The following is a 16733-nucleotide window of genomic DNA, read 5'->3' as shown; positions in this document are numbered from 1 at the left end:
GTCAGGACCGAGTAGGGCACTGGGCGGAGCAGCTCCTCTCCTTCCTCTCTCTGCTTGCTTATGTACCCTGTTGCTCTGTGCCAGGTGTCAGGAGAAACAGTGAACACGGCCATGGGTGGGTAAGGAGGAAGGTGGCATTCAAGGTGGGCCTTTAAGAAAACCACATGAGGGAGATGAACCTAATTATATTCCCTTGGTCTTTAAGTGTTTATTTGTCTGGAGAGGATGAAGAATGAGTTTCTGAGCATTTCTATTTAGTTTCATGTTCCTACTAATAAGCCCTGGCAAGTGCCTCCTTCCTGCTCAGTTTACTAGACGCCGGAGGCTTCCTGGTGTGCAGGCTGCCTCCTCGTGAGCATGGGAATCAAATTTGTTTTCAGAAAAAAACATAGAAATATTTTTTTTAAACCAAACTTTAAAAAGTACATTGCTTTATAAATTTATGTTGATATAATTGTTCTCTATTTTAATACACTGTATACTTGGCTAAAATTAGGTAAAGCAAAGTAGGGGGTTAAAGGGACTTCTAGAATTTTTGTTACTGTTCTTTTTTTGCATACTCTCAGCCTGCCTGACATTTAAGGCTATTCTGATGACAAATACTTAAGTAAAATGTAATTAAACCAAGATTTCATGATTGTTAGTAATTCCAGCTGGGGTGTCTTGCTTACTTTTGAATTATCAGCTGACATAAAAGAAATTTCCAAATAAATGCTATAAATGAGATTCTGAATCAAGGTTAGTACTGCCAGTTTGATCACACATCATAAAACCCAATAGTTTTAAGAGATTTTTTTAAAAATAAGTTTATTGAAACATTTGTATCGTTCTCTCTTATCTAGCAACTGTATAACCTTTTATATGTGCTTGAATTTGAGATAGCTATATTTTATTGTTTACAATACAATCAATTCAGCATTTCCCCTCACCGATCTCCCTGGTGAATTGAAGACCTTAAGTGGGCTTCTACTGAGAGCCCAGTGTTTGAGAGTTGCAGAGAACCGGCTCTTTACAGTCCTCTGACTGCAGATCTGTGTGTGCAGCTCTTTTTCTCTGGATGCAGAGAGGAGCCAGGCCAGGGAGAGAGGAGGCCCACAGGGTGGCCTGTCCTTCTTATTTCAGTCCCTTCCAGTGGGTATTGTGATCCGGAGCCTCCTAGCGCTGTCTCTTTGCCTCATGTCAACCATGAGCAGGCTTGTTTCCCGTCACTGGCCTAGAGCTTGGTTTGTTCTTTTTTTTTTTTTTTCTGAAGCTGGAAACAGGGAGAGACAGTCAGACTCCCGCATGCGCCCGACCGGGATCCATCCGACACGCCCACCAGGGGCGATGCTCTGCCCACCAGGGGGCGATGCTCTGCCCATCCTGGGCGTCGCCATGTTGCGACCAGAGCCACTCTAGTGCCTGAGGCATAGGCCACAGAGCCATCCCCAGCGCCCGGGCCATCCTTGCTCCAATGGAGCCTTGGCTGCGGGAGGGGAAGAGAGAGACAGAGAGGAAGGCGCGGTGGAGAGGTGGAGAAGCAAATGGGCGCTTCTCCTGTGTGCCCTGGCCAGGAATCGAACCTGGGTCCTCTGCACGCTAGGCCGACGCTCTACCGCTGAGCCAACCGGCCAGGGCCTGGTTTGTTCTTAATCACAAGCCATCCATGCATGTTTTTGTGCTGGACTTTGATATCAGTATAAATCACAAATCATGAATTTAAATTGGTTTTCATATTGTAGAATTATAGGGAGCTATTGATTAAAATTTAATCATTAAATGATATAGTCAATAATTTGAACCTGAGTTTTGGGAACCATCATACCCACAAGTCATATCTTCCACCATTTTTTTAGAACCTTGGAGACTGTCATTTTCCTTGTTATAGTATTGAAAACCAGCAAAATCAGTTGATTTTTATTAACATTGGAGCAGAAATTATTTGGGACTCGATTTAGTTATATATTTCTTATTAACTAACATAATGGATTTTTAATGTTTTGGTCACTACTTTCTTATAGAAGTTTGAAAATGTTTTGAAAATGTTTTTCCTTCCATATATATATATATATATATATATATATATATATATATTCCCCCCCCTCCCGAAGCTAGAAACAGGGAGGCAGTCAGACAGACTCCCGCATGCGCCCGACCAGGATCCACCCGGCATGCCCACCAGGGGGCGATGCTCTGCCCATCTGGGGCGTCGCTCTGCCGCAATCAGAGCCATTCTAGTGCCTGAGGCAGAGGCCATGGAGCATCCTCAGCGCCCGGGCCAACTTTGCTCCAATGGAGCCTTGGCTGCAGGAGGGGAAGAGAGAGACAGAGAGGAAGGAGAGGGGGAGGGGTGGAGAAGCAGATGGGCGCTTCTCCTGTGTGCCCTGGCCAGGAATCGAACCCGACACCTGCACGCCAGGCTGACGCTCTACCACTGAGCCAACCAGCCAGGGCCTTCCTTCCATATTTTTAAGTTGACATTTTAAAACATTGACACCTAACATTTTTCATTACACTTTGAAATAATTTCAAAGGATGTAATTTATGGCATATTGCTATATTACTTTTAAAAACATGTATGTAGTGGATTCTATGTAACATATCAATTGATACCTATCATTAAATTATTTTTAAAAAATGAAAATTTTTCTTCAGTAATCAGGCATTTTATACCTTTTCTTCTTTCATTCGTATTACAATTCCCCTTCTCTCACAGAATTTCATCCTAATATAATGTTTTTGTTTAAAAGTTTGTTTTGATCCATTAAAATTATCTGCAATTAAATATGTGAAAACTAAATATTTTTCTTAGCCCTTAATGTTCTAAGTGTTTAAGAAAATTTCTTTGATTGCGATATTACAATTAAAATTAATATACGTCATCAAAACAAACATCTCATTTTGGATTAAACACAGAAAGTAAAATTTTATTTGAAGTGTATCTTTAAGTGAGTGAACCTTTATTCTGTAGTTAGTTTAATTATCCAAGGACAAATATAACTATTGGTGGTTTAAAACAGAGTTTAATATCAACTTTTACCTATTTTTCATTTTGTCGATATCTCCTGAGGAACTTTATTTAAATATGTAGATGAGACTAGTCAATTCTTTAGATCCCTTCTATCTATAGGTCAGAAATCTCTATTATCTAATGCTGATTACTAATGAGCTCTACAAAGTGCAGTGTTCTCCACTGGGACATGTTGACTCAGGTTTTAGAATGAAGCATTTCCTTTCCTCTTCAGTGGGAGTTGGGAGTTGGGGGTTGGGGGTTGGGGGAGAGGAGGCGGCCAGCCGAGTGCTGTGCTGCGGGTCTGCTGGGCTGATGCTAACCACCACTGTTCCCCACAGAGAGCATGATGAGCACGCCACCGCCCGCCAGTGAGATGTCACAGGCCCCGCCACAGGCCCTGCACTATACCCTGGCCAATGCCCAGCAGGTCCAGATCCACCAGATTGGAGAGGATGGACAGGTCCAAGTAGTATGTACCTTTCTACTAGTCTGTCTCTGTGAATGAATTGGAGGGGAGGGTCCAGCAGGGGTCAGGAGGGCCAAGACAAGTTCTCCCTGTGTTTCTGGATCACGTGGATAGCTTGGGATGAGAGAAAAGTGCAATGTTAAAGTAGGAGTTAGGGTGCAAGCTCTTACATTTCATAATGAGGATGATTACTGGGTGACCCTCTCATTGCTGTGGGCCTTCATGGTACCCCTGCTGTATTGCACCCAGTGATCACTGTCAGCTCTGAGGGTCCATGCAGCTGCCTATCTTCTTGGTAGGCATCATAGATATTTTCTTATTTCAGAAACACAGGCACCCTCTAAATGGGGATAGAAAAAGTGATTTCCTTCTGGGTTAAATGGAAGAAGCTGGTGGTCTTAGTTATTGTGTACCACTACCTTTGGATTGTGGGATGTGTGCTGACCTCGTGTGGGCGGTTAGCTCAGCACTGAGCCCACGTAGCCTCATTGCCCTGTCTCGGTGGTGCCAGCCCGGGTGGGTCCTCTGGCCAAGATGTGGGGGGCGGGAACTTTGCTAGGGTTTTCAGTGTGCCCTCAGATCCTGTTTGTATTTGAGTCACACTCAGCCACTCTGTTGCATACCTACATCACCAGGACCTTCTCCTGGAACCTTGATCCCAGGTGACCGCGCTGCCTGGAAAGGGGTGGGCTTCTATGGACTTCTAGAAAGTGCTGATAAGGACTTTAAATGGAGTTTTTCTTCTTCCGGAGGAGATGAAGCAGTTATAAATAGTGAATTCTTTATTTAATTGAGAGTCACAAAGGCAGTTACTCTTATCTTAGTAAGAAAGTTTTATGAAAGAATTCCAAAATAGATAACTTTGATGTAGGATTCACATAGAAATAGTAAAGTGAAACCAACAGAAATTTCTACAGTAGTTTACTTTAAGCTCCATTTTCATTCAGATAGAATTTTAAATAAGATTATGGGTATTCATATCACTGAGCAAAGTTAAGATTTACAGGAATTATTTATCTGCCTGTATTTATAAACATAAATGCATTATATAGTTGGATACTTTTTTTTTGAACCACATTTATTAGTGTTTATTCCAGCTGTTTAAATAGTCATGTAAGTGTTTCTTTGATTTAAAAAATATTGCTGACCTGGAAGCAAGGGAGATCTTGAGAGGAATATAGGGGAGGGGAGGATGCATTCGGAGCAACACTAGAATCTTTGTAAACACAATAAATTAAAATCATTTTAAATTATTGCTGACCTGTTTTTAGTGTAGATGCACATGTACAGCTTCCTTCCCTGCAGCCCACACGGCTGAGTAGCCATCCAGCACTCCTAGATTGCTGGGACACCCTGCCTATTAGTTCCATGTGGTTTCTGCTCCCTTTGAATTAATAGTATGTCTTTTTTAAGTTATTCTAATTTTCTGGAAAATTCTATTTCCCTTCTTTTCTATATTTCCTTTATATTCTGAAATTTGCTTGTTTAGTTTAAGCAAATTTAAAGACTTACAGAATTTTCCTAGGCTCCGTTGCTCCTTTAGGAATCACTGTAAAATGTTCTCTATCTGTTATATACTATAAGTTTAATTTCAGGAGGCTATTTAGTAGCTAATACTGTTCACATATTGTATTGCATTATGCAGGATTTAGTTGTTTGTTCTGAATTGTGAGCAGATAATCAAGAACAAAAATTTCGGAAAGAGTTTCTTATTTCCTCTGGTTTTGATTTTCTTCTGATGCTTCTTGTTGTCTTCTCTCTCTGCGGATCCCACAGGGTCACCTCCACATCGCCCAGGTGCCTCAAGGGGAACAGGTGCAGATCACGCAGGACAGTGAGGTGAGTCGTGGCCACCAGCACTGCCCAGGGCCCACTCTGTGCCTGTGGGCTTTCTGCATTCTGATCATTGTTACACGAGGTGGACATCTGGGAATGCCCAGACAATATGATGTCCAGCATTGACTGTGATGCTTGTTTCTTTGGGCACAGACTCCTGGCCCTGCCTGTCCTCCTGCCCTTGCTGCACTCCTGGTTTATCTGGGCAGCCCTGTCTGGTATTCTTTGTGAACTCTTGCTGTGAACACCCCTTTCTCCTTGCCCACCCTGCTTCCTGTATTCCCATATGAGATGCAGACGTAGTTCCCAGCACATCCCTGACCCTGCTCTTCAGCTCAGGGAGCTCCCAGCATGCCGGAGTGGGAAGAGCAGGAGATGGGGCCCTGCTCCTGCGCCGTGACCTCACAGGTTCTCCTCCCTATACGACCTTCGGCTCTGTGTCTGTAGGACCAGTGCCTGTATTGTGAGCTAGTTGCAAATTTGGTGAGACAGCACATGCATGTCCTGTTAGCTTTCAGTGCATCTTTTCATGCCTCTCAGCCTTCACTCCTGCCATTTCTAGGATTGCTTTAGCTGCCTTAAACCCATGAGGTCCAGGATTCTTATCACTGGTGTCAGTACTTGGCGTTCTACTTTTTATTAATTCTAATCCATGATAAGAACAGAATACAGGGAGGCCTTTCCAGCTGCACAGGTGCTATTATATATGTGTTTCAGCTGCTATAGGGGTTGGTGTGTGAAGCTCAGGTTAACCATTTGGGTTGTCATTGGAACATGGGGCCAGCCTGTTATGGCACTGATATTCTTCTTTTTTTTTTTTTTTTGTATTTTTCTGAAGTTGGAAACGGGGAGGCAGTCAGACAGACTTCTGCATGCGCCCGACTGGGATCCACCCGGCACGCCCACCAGGGGGCGATGCTCTGCCCATCCAGGGTGTCGCTCTGTCGCGATCAGAGCCACTCTAGCACCTGGGGCAGAGGCCAAGGAGCCATCCCCAGCTCCCGGGCCATCTTTTGCTCCAATGGAGCCTCGGCTGTGGGAGGGAAAGAGAGAGACAGAGAGGAAGGAGAGGGGGAGGGGTAGAGAAGCAGACGGGTGCCTCTCCTGTGTGCCCTGGCCGGGAATCGAACCCGGGACCTCCACACGCCAGGCCGACGCTCTACCACTGAGCCAACCGGCCAGGGCTATAAAGAAACATTTAATAGAACCTACCCAACTTAAAGCAATTATGACTTTTTTTTAAACAAGTGAAAATGAATTTCTAACTGCTGAGATCCCAGTAGGCCTGTGGTCTGGTTAGTTGCATTGTATCCTGTCAGTTTCCTGCTTGTGGGTAAATGCACTATAGTTATGTCAGATGTCCTTGGGGGAGTCTGGGCTATGTGTACACCAACCTCTCTCTACACAACTTTTGATTCTTCTTGTGAGTCTAAAAGTGTCTGAAAATAAAAAATTAGAAAAAAATTATATTTGCATTTGCAGTTAGGGGTGTACAATTTTTTTTATTCTGTTTGTTTTTATAAGAAAATATAGTAACTTGTAAATTCATCTTAAATGTTTTGTTTCGGTTTTTTATTGCTACAAGAGTTGAGTTTTCGTAGAATTAGTGTTAATGGTTCACAAATGGCATGGGGAAGTTCCTGCTGCTGTTTGTCTTGAAGTCATTTTTGTCCTTGATGTCTTTTTTTTTCATCCATTTTGCAGGGCAATCTACAGATACACCACGTGGGACAGGATGGGCAGGTAAGTGCTCACCTGCCTTCTCTTCATGCCCGCTTGCCGCTGGTGAATCGCCAGACATTGCACTGCCATGGGGAGGGAGCAGGGAGCAGGGTGCCAGAGCTGGCAGTGGGCGCTGCATCAGTCCCAGGGAAATACTGGCTTCCCTCCTGGTGGCTAAGGATGTCCTGAAGGATGTGAACAGGTGGCCTGTGGGGCTCTGGACTGCATCTGCTTCTTTGTGGGGTCTCAGGTAGCTCTTTGTCTTATAGTGAACACCTCCCCCCATCCGCTTATCACTGTTTTCTGTAAATTGACATGAATGTTGTTGATGACCATGTTTGTATAGTAGCTGTATATTAGAACGAGGTAGGTAACTGAGACAATCATTGAACACACTTGATATGAGTTGTTTTTACAAAGTGAAATACGCTGACTGTGAGGTTTTCTAGAGAGTGATTTGCTTGCTAAGATCTAATAGAATTTTTGTTGAATTTGAGGATTAAAATTTCTATGTCCTTTTGAAGAGTTTCTATTAAAGTTTGTAACCTCTGAATAATTATGATAAAGAATCTGATCTTTCTTTTTTATAAAACATCTGAACCATAATTACCAAGCTCATTTACTGTCAAGATAATAATACTTGTTATTCTCAAAACCAAGTGTGTGCTTCCCTTTGAAACACCTGTGTTCCCGCTGTCGTCAGTGAGGGCCTGATGTCTGCCATGAATGGGTCGTGGAGAACACGTGTCACTGGACTAGGAAGTGAAAGGATAGTAACACCCCTTGGACTTTTTCTTGAATTCTTAGAGTGCCATGGGAGAGTTGCAGTAGACCTTAAAGCATATGTTTAAATTGGAGTTTCTTAGAAAAGTTTTTCTGAATATGCACATGAGGTTTTAATCAGTGTTCTGAAGCAATATTAATATATAAATATAACATGAAAAAAAGCAAAAAAGCCAAAGAAATGCAAAATTAAAAGAAAAAACAAAAACCGCAGTTGTTTCTCTGAGCTGTCTTAGTGATAAAGTTCTTGGCCAGGCTCAGTAGAAGCTGGTTCTCAGCAGCTTTAATTTGATGTTTCTCATGGTGAGCAAGAGATGTCTGGGCTGGGGCAGGAGAGCAAGGGTTGCTATCAGTAGTTATCTCTTTGTTTTTTGACACTTCAGTGGTTTCTGTTCATACTGGGAGTGAAATCTGATCCTTATTAAAATGTTGCTAAACTTTAATTGTTGAGAAAAGTATGTAAATCTATTGCCTTTGATTTTTCCTGTTGTTTCTATTTCTGAGCAAAATTTCTGTAGGAATTTTGAAATATAATCAAGTTTTTATGTTACTGTCATGTCACTGTGTATAATCAGTCAATACCATCCAAATCCTGAAGGCAGAGAACCCAGCTTTTGTGGACAGGTATAGCAAGCACCCGAACTCCATCTACAGTTGTCAGCTCAGGAAGGACTCTTCCAGTTTACAGTGGGAGAGCTACCTTCTGAAAAGTCTCCACACGAGAGCTTTTCCTGTGCTTTCCCATTCTGCATATTCCCTAAGTCCTGCTGTCTTGCTAAGCTCGTATTCATGGCTCATTGGCCTGTTCTTGTGAGCAGTCGTGATTTACCACTGATTATGTCTATTCAAGCACATCTTCAAGTACCCACTAACTCTCTTAGCAGTCTCCTTACAAAATAAATAGAACTGCTGCACTGATCACTTTCTGTGTCACATACATAATAGTTTAATTAGTCATCTGAATTTTTTGGCCTCTAAATTCTCATGCTGTTTTCCCACTTCCACCTGATTCTCGTTGGTCACGTTTGTGTGACCTCTTGTTAAAGACACAACTGAAGTAAAGGCAGGACTAATGCTGATGGTAGCTAGAGGAATTTTCCTGTACCTTTTCCTTTTCTAAATGAAACTCTGTTTCCTGACTTAAATAAACAGTATGTGTTCCTAAGAAGCTGCCTTTTTCTGTTAAACATCTGTTTAGCTAATTCTTTCTTGTTTTCCATTTGTGGAAATGATTTTTTGTTATTTTATCATCTATCTAGTTGTTGTTCCTGTTAAGTTATCCTGCTCATGACAGCTTTGTTTTCTAAATTGACCAAGTACTTGTGAAACAGAAGGATGTTTTTGTGAGGCACAGAACACAGCACTCAACTGATGTAGTGGTGCTGGAGGCCGCAGTGCCTGTTCCTTCTCTCCCCTCCCTCTCACTCTCCCTACCCCTCTCCCTTCTCCTCCTCACTCTCCCAACCCCTCTCCCCCCTTCCCCTCTCCCTCATTCCCTCTCCCCCTTTTCCCCTTCTCCCCCTCACTCTCCCTACACCTCTCCCCCATCCGCTCTTCCCCTCCCCCTCACTCTCCTTACCCTTCTCCCCTCTCCCCCTCCCCAACTCCTCTCACCCCTCCCCCTCACTCTTCCTATACCTCTCCCTTCTCCCCCTCACTCTCCTACCCCTCTCCCCCATTCCCTCTCCCCCTCTTCCCCTGCCCCTCACTCTCCCTACCCTTCTCCCCTCTCCCCCTCACTCTCCTACCCGTCTCCCCCATTCCCTCTCCCCCTCTTCCCTTCCCCCTCACTCTCCCTATCCTTCTCCCCTCTCCCCCCTCCCCCTCTCATCTCACCCCTCCCCCTCACTCTCCCTACACCTCTCTCTTTACCACCTTAGTCTCTGCCTCTTTGTCTCTCCCCTTTCCCTTTCTCTCCCTCCCTGGTCTCTCTCCTGCCCACAAAAGGATAGGCCCTGGGGTGTAAGGCTCTTTTCCCTTTAGCGAGACATAGCCTTAGAATCTTCCCTCCCATAATACTCCGGGCAGCTACTCCCCAGTTCCCATTCCTGGTGCATTGGTGTTTGATTTACTTTTGCCCCACTCCAGTTTTATGGGGCAAAAGGTGTTGAATAACTACCTTAATTCTGGGAAACAGAAAATCCTCCTAAACTATAGAAGCACATGAAGAAATTTCGGTACTATTTACATAATTTAAAAATTACATAAAAATTACATAATATACACAAAATTACATACTATATTTACATAATCTTATAACATAGTTCTGACAGTGGACCATCGTAAGGCCAGTGGCTGTGGCCATGCATGTTCGCCTTGGATTTGGGCAGATGGCAGAGAAAATGTGAATCTGGGAAATGGTGGGCCATTTCTTTTATTAGAGTCTCACAATGGAGAATGAACAAGCAGGCAGGGAAAACTGCTTCTGTCTCTCAGGGCTGACGGAGCAAATAGGCCGGGACAAAAACCCCTTCTCTGGCAAGCAGTAGCAAAAATGGCCCTTCCCAATAGCAGCAGGCAATCTACAATCTGCCACCCTGAGGGCAAGCACCTGCAGCCTTACATAGACTGTACACATGTGGTGCTGCCCCGTGCTCATGTGCCAATCAGGCAAAGTGCAAGCGAGCAAGCCTAACACACTTGTTTGTCCAACAACCATCCTTTTTGAGGTCTATGTATTCTTCAAATTAAATATCAAGAGATCCTAGTTCCATCTGATGTAGGGGTATGGCACCTGGCAGGTCTGCTGTGGGTCTGATAAGCGCATGTGAGTGTCTTGTACTTTACAGACATAGGGGCTCAGGGCAGCAGTGTCCAGTGCTTCCCAAATGTGGGAAGGGAGAATCTGGAAAGATGACCAACTTGCAGACCCATGGAGAACCCGAGGTTTAGTTGGAAGCTGCATTTCAAGGAATGGTCATGGCTATGAGGAGATTCGAGGCGGCAGCAGGCCCTGTGGTGTGTTCAGATGTTTCCTGTTCTCTTCCCTCTGTTTTCAGCCTTGCATATCTTCTTGTAGGGATCATTCCTCATCCTGCATCTAATCTGCTATTTGGGGGGAAGCCAGATGGCCAGATTTTTTAGAGTTGAAATTAAGATGCTGTCACTAATTCTGGTCATGGGTTCCAGACAAGGACACCTCCTTGGAGAAAGATACATGGGCCCAAGGCTGGTTCTTCACGTAGTCATGTGCATTTGTAGTTTTGTTCCAGATGGTTCTTGTTGTTAAAAGTCACATTATTAAATGAATTCAAACTGCTGATTTCTCTTGTCCCCAGTCTGTCCATAGGTCCTACTACTGGAGTGTAGGTGACTTCTTATAGTACTACATGCTACTGTCTCCTTTCTTACTCAGTATTTTCTAATTAATCATTTGCTATGTGTCTTCATGCCATCCTTGCGAGGAAGGTTAGGTAGAGAAGGAGCCTGTCCTTCAGGGTCAGTTGTAGCTGCTGGGATATCCTGCTGGAAGCAGCCCGGGACATTAAGCCATCTTCTGCCAGAAACAGAGAAGCCTTTCCCCATGGGGCCCTGCAGCCATCTTGGACCTAATGCACCTGAGTCTTTCATTTACTCTATTTCAGAGCAAGGTAGGGTTGTAGGACTCCCTCTACCCCCAGTAGGCTCTGTGAGGCTAGGCACTCAAAGTAGGGGTGAGGGGTGAGACATGAAGCACCCATTCAGGGTCCTTGCCCCGCTGGCCACATCTGTGCACTCCTACTTCCTAGGACCCATGTTTTAGCCACGGAGGAGGCTCAGCTTTGAGATGGGATATTGTTTGAAATAGAGCCAGGTGAGTGGGAGAGTTGTAACTGGGGTCAAGTCTTGTCTTGGTGCTGCCACTCGATCGGTATGTCGTTTTGGGGCAGAAACTTCACTTCTTTCTGCTTGGGTTTCCTTGACATTGAAACGGGACCTGCTTCAGGAAGGCGTGCCTTCACCAAGAGCGGAAGGCTGACTAGTGCTCAGCCTGCCATATGGTTGGCACCTAATAGATACTTATTGTCCACAGCCTTCTGGGAGAATGGGTACATTTGTCCAAATGCTCGGAAACTGACCACATGGGCAGGGTGTGAGGGTGAGGAATGAATGGGCTCCGAAGAAAGAAGTTTTTACTTTATATACTTTAAAAAGTAAGATCTGTTCTGTTCTGGAGTGATGTCACTGGTCTATGACCCTTAAAATTCTAGGTGTAGAGTTTGGCAGAGAATGTTTCTTTAGCGCATGTGTGATTTTAGAGGCATTATTTAGAAAACTATATGCTTAAAGCATTAATTATGAAATGTTCCCTTTCTTGTTAAAATCTTGGCTCTGAATGAACCTTTCAAAGAAGGCAGATCATCTGAGCCTCCTCTATGAAGCAGTGTGGATGAGAACTTAGTGTTTTTAAATGAATTAGAATTATTTGTTAAAGAAATGCCAAACATAATATAAACATGTTTTAATAATCTTAGGCAACTGTTAGCAAGTGGAGTCTTGGATGGTATGAGACGTTATGTTTGTTTTCTTGAAAATCCAGATCATGGCTCACAGTACTGCCGAGGTTTGGACCTGCCCGGCGTGTAACAGCGCAGGACGCTGGGGTGGAAAAGGCTAATGCGTGTTCTTGTTCCTCGGAGAAAACGGCCAGGCACATCTCATCCCAAATCTGCATTAGTTGAATGAACATTTTGGTCAAGGCAGCCTTTTCATGTGTTTCAGTGAATTTGTTTCTTTCCCTGAACCAAGAAGCCGAGTGTGGTCAGACATGAGTAGAACAGTCTTCACAGCATTCACGTTACTCGGAAGGCCAAGGCACGAAATTCGGTTTTGGCTAACTTTGGTGACCATGTTTTCTCCACCTTGCTCCTTTGTATGTAGAGAATACTTCTAAAGTTATGTGGACATTTTGACCTTGGCAAGGTATTTTAAAAAAAACACACAAAAAAATCCTGCAAGTTTTAAATGAGTAGATCTGGCACAGTTTTCAGCATTGATGAAGAAGCATGAGGTTAAGAATCTGTATTGGGAGCAACCCTTAGATTCTGATTGTGCTTTGTGTTCATGTAACAGTGTTTCTACTGTCCTTTCACTGGAACTTCTTCGGTTATAGCCCATAAGTCTAGACACGTGTCACGTGACGGATTGCGTTTCTCTGCCTGGGAGCCTCCTTGCTCCTTTGCTGTGCCAGCCCCATGGTTCTGCTCCTCGTGACACTGGCTGGTCTTAGGGGAAGTGAGGATTCAAGCAAAAAATGCTAATCTTAAGGAGGGGATAGGAAATGCACCTTCTGAAATGAATGCCTTTCGTGGGAATAAATGTTTTAGGAAGCAGAGGCCTATGGTGTGGGCTGGCAGTTGTGTGTGCTTCCTGTCTTCATCGGCCTGGAGGGCAGGCCCAGGGTGCGTGGTGTACATGAACAGTGGTATTTCAAAGTCGAACTCTAACTGAGAAAACCAAGCGGATCTCAGAAACCTCTTTCATGTTTTAATATTTGGCCCTCAGAAGTAGGGCCTGCCACATACAGCCCCACAGAGTACCACATATCAGTGCTCAGCTGGCGCCCGGGACTCCTTGACTCGCTGGGTGAGCTCTGGAAGGTGCTTGGTCAGCTGGTGCTCCCATACCCTGTGCTTTTCCAGAAGAGCTTTCTCAGGGGAGGCGGGGAGACTAGGCTGGATTCTCAGGGGAGGGGTGGAGGGGTGGGGAGGACACACACAGCCTGGGGTAGCTCAGTCATGCTCTGTACTTGTGCCACCTCACTTGGCGGACAGGTGGAGCCACTTCTGTACAGTGAAGCCTGCGCGTGGCGGGGTCTGGTGAAGCAACGTATAGTGTATGTCTCTGTCCTGTGAGCCCTTGTGAGAGCGCAGGGATGGGCACCCGTGGGTGTTAGTCAGAGTTTGGCCCTAGTGAGACACCCTCACTCTTCAGATCCCTGCTCTTCCTAAAACACACTGGACACCAAGACTTCAGTGTGTGGGCTCTTTCTACTCTGATGTTCTAAATGGGAACAATGATAGTACATTCCAGCCTATCCTAAACTCCCACCTTTTCCCCAGATATCACTAAAACATTCGCACAACTGTCTTCCTTCCTCAGAGAATTTCTGCTTAATTCAGAGCCTTTAAAGCCCCAATGGCCTTATGTTCTAGAGCTGTTGGTGTGTTTTGTGCGCTTTGCAGCAATAAACTAAAATGTTGGGGGCAAATATGCTTTCTGTTTACATGGCTAAGACTATATACTGTAACTAGATAATTTCAGAGATATCTAAATTTGACCCCATTTAGCAGTGTGCCCTGATGCTGGCAGAAGCAAACTGTGGGCTCAGAAGCTGACCCTGAGGAAGGGGAGGGGAAGCTGATGGTGACACTTTGAAACCACGAGAGCAATGACGATGGGGCAAACTCAGATGTAATTAATCACAACACGTGCCAGCCTCTCAGAAATCATGGACAACCCACCCAGCATACTGTGAGCTTATAACAGTTTTTCAAGTTAAATGATGAATTTTGGGTAAAAAAATTTCCAAGTTCTTTTAGGAAATATTTAGATACTTAATTTAGATAGCAAGAGATATTTGCTTTGGTTCTGATTAATTTGATGTGATTAAACACTTGGCCAACTCAAAATAATTTTCTAGAAGTATCTAACCAGTTGGAGAAAGAACTAAACAATCTGGTTCAGTTTAGGAGATTGCATTACAATTATAGAATTAAACATGGAAGTAGAGAGATTAGGCAGAGAGGTTAAATTTAGAAGTGAAGGAGAGAGTAGCCAAAAACAAAGGACTTTTATTTTGAAAATATCCTCAGTGTTGAACAAATCACCATATGAAAGTATAAGATACTAAAGTTTCTATCTGTGTGACAGGTGAGGGAGAAGGTGTTTTTGAAACTGTGGAGTGTGCCCTGCTCTGTGAAGGGCTTTGTAGAGTTAGTATAGGACATGGACCTGGCTTTGGCACCATAGTGGAAGCACACTGTGTGATGCTGAGGTCACACGCTTGGTGACATCAAGCTCCAGCCATGTGACTTCATATCAAAACCAGACATCTCCTGTAACTCATTTAAGTGAGCTGAAACAAAAATGCTTTATTTTTTTCCCCTTTTCTCTAGAGATAATTATTTTCTTCAGGGTTTAGATTGCATAAGGCATAGGAAATGTGTTGTTTTAATTAGCGTATCATGTAATACTTCTCAAATTAAGAACATTCTTTAGGAGAGAATGGGCATGTAGGCTTGATTTCTGGTCCTTTGCCAGCTGAGCATTTTAGTCACATTAACAAGGATGTGGATCCTTCTCTTTTGGGTTAATTTGGATATTTCAGGCAAGATCAACTGGGATAAGTACAGTTACACAGACAAGGCGCTTTGCATTTAGTACGTGTACTGCTTTTGTGACCTCTACTCTTGATGGTTGCTTTGAGCATTTGAGTTGCCAGTGAGACCCAGTAAGTGGTTTGTCTCCACTTAGTCACGTAAGGGGGAATGATGGTTGAACAAGAAGTTACTGTTTCCATAAAAATTGCAGATATTAATTGACATTGGCATAGCAATACATAGGATTCTGATTCTAAATCTGCCTGAATTAGAACCAGTTGTGAATGAGTCATGATTCAATTGTATAAAAGTACAATCAGAAAACCATATATTTGTATTATATAAGTACGTATGGGTGTACGTATGTGTATTTGCTATATTTTAAACAGTTTAATAGTAAGTTGCAGGCCCTGCCCAGTTGGCTCAGTGGATAGAGTGTTGGCCCAGTGTATGGACGTCCCAGGTTTGATTCCCAGTTGGGGCACACAAGAGAAGCGACTGTCAGCTTCTCTTCACCTCCCTTTCCCCTTTTTCTTTGTCTTCTCCCCTTTTGCAGCCAGTGGCTCAATTGGTTCGAGCATCTGCCCTGGTTGCCAAGATAACTTGGTTGGTCCAAGTGTGTCAGCCTCAGGTGCTAAAATGGCTCAGTTCATTTGAGCTTCTGCCCCCATGGGGTTGCCAGTGGATCTCGTTGGGGCGTGCGCATGTGGAGTCTATCTCACTATCTCCCCACCTCCCACCTAAAAAAAAAGAAAAAATAGTAAGTTGTAGACACCAAAATCTTTATCATAAAACTTGTAAACATAAGGACATTTCCCTACACAACCAGCTAATGGTCACTCTTGTTTCAATTACCTCTTGCTGTGTTAACAAACACCAAATTTAGGCCTGAAGATGATGACCATTTATTATCTTTCTTTCATGACTCTGTGGGCTTATTTGGCTCAGTAAGTGATTGCTATGCCCCAAGTGGTATCTCTGGGATCTTCTAGGGCAGGGATAGTCAACCTTTGTATACCTACCGCCCACTTTTGTATCTCTGTTAGTAGTAAAATTTTCTAACCACACACCGATTCCACAGTAATGGTGATTTATAAAGTAGGGAAGTAACTTTATTTTATAAAATTTATAGAGCAGAGTTACAGTAAGTTAAAGCATATAATAATAATTACTTACCAAATACTTTATGTCGGATTTTCGCTAAGTTTGGCAGAATAAATCTTTCTAAAACAACTTACTATAGTTAAATCTATCTTTTTATTTATACTTTGGTTGCTCCGCTAGCGCCCACCATGAAAGCTGGAACGCCCACTGGTGGGCGGTAGGGACCAGGTTGACTACCACTGGTCTAGGGTCATCTGGAGCTAGGCAGGCTGCCTTGTCTTGAGGCTTGCTCCCGGGGCTGGAGTGTGCTGGCCTGTAGCACGGAGCTCAGTGGTGCTGTCCACTTGAGCCCCTTGGTTTTCCTCTGTGCAGGCTCCTTGTGTGGCCTGGTCCCTCACAATATGGTGGTAGGTTTCCAAGAGGGAATGTAACCAACATTTATTCATGTGACTAAGAAATAATACTCCAAAACCAGTCAGTTTTTGGATAATTGGCAGCTGCTGTTGGCTGACCTCAAATTCCTCTTGGA

General features: G+C 43.8%; 1 protein-coding gene across 7 annotated transcripts in view; it reads left to right on the top strand.

The window, feature by feature from the left end:
* Nucleotides 1–16733, top strand: part of BANP (BTG3 associated nuclear protein) — a 162906-nt gene that overhangs the window by 98811 nt on the left and 47362 nt on the right. For 5 of the 7 annotated variants that reach the window (XM_066243328.1, XM_066243329.1, XM_066243325.1 and 2 more), the window contains 3 exons: nucleotides 3331–3461; nucleotides 5226–5297; nucleotides 6999–7037. In XM_066243328.1, coding sequence (XP_066099425.1) covers nucleotides 3331–3461; nucleotides 5226–5297; nucleotides 6999–7037 — 242 coding nt within the window. The remainder of the gene's footprint in view (nucleotides 1–3330; nucleotides 3462–5225; nucleotides 5298–6998; nucleotides 7038–16733) is intronic. The other 2 variants (XM_066243327.1, XM_066243332.1) reach the window with 1 other exon arrangement.

Source organism: Saccopteryx bilineata, chromosome 9 (assembly GCF_036850765.1).
Source record: "Saccopteryx bilineata isolate mSacBil1 chromosome 9, mSacBil1_pri_phased_curated, whole genome shotgun sequence".
Lineage (NCBI taxonomy): Eukaryota > Metazoa > Chordata > Mammalia > Chiroptera > Emballonuridae > Saccopteryx > Saccopteryx bilineata.
This window is presented reverse-complemented; position numbering and strand designations above follow the sequence as displayed.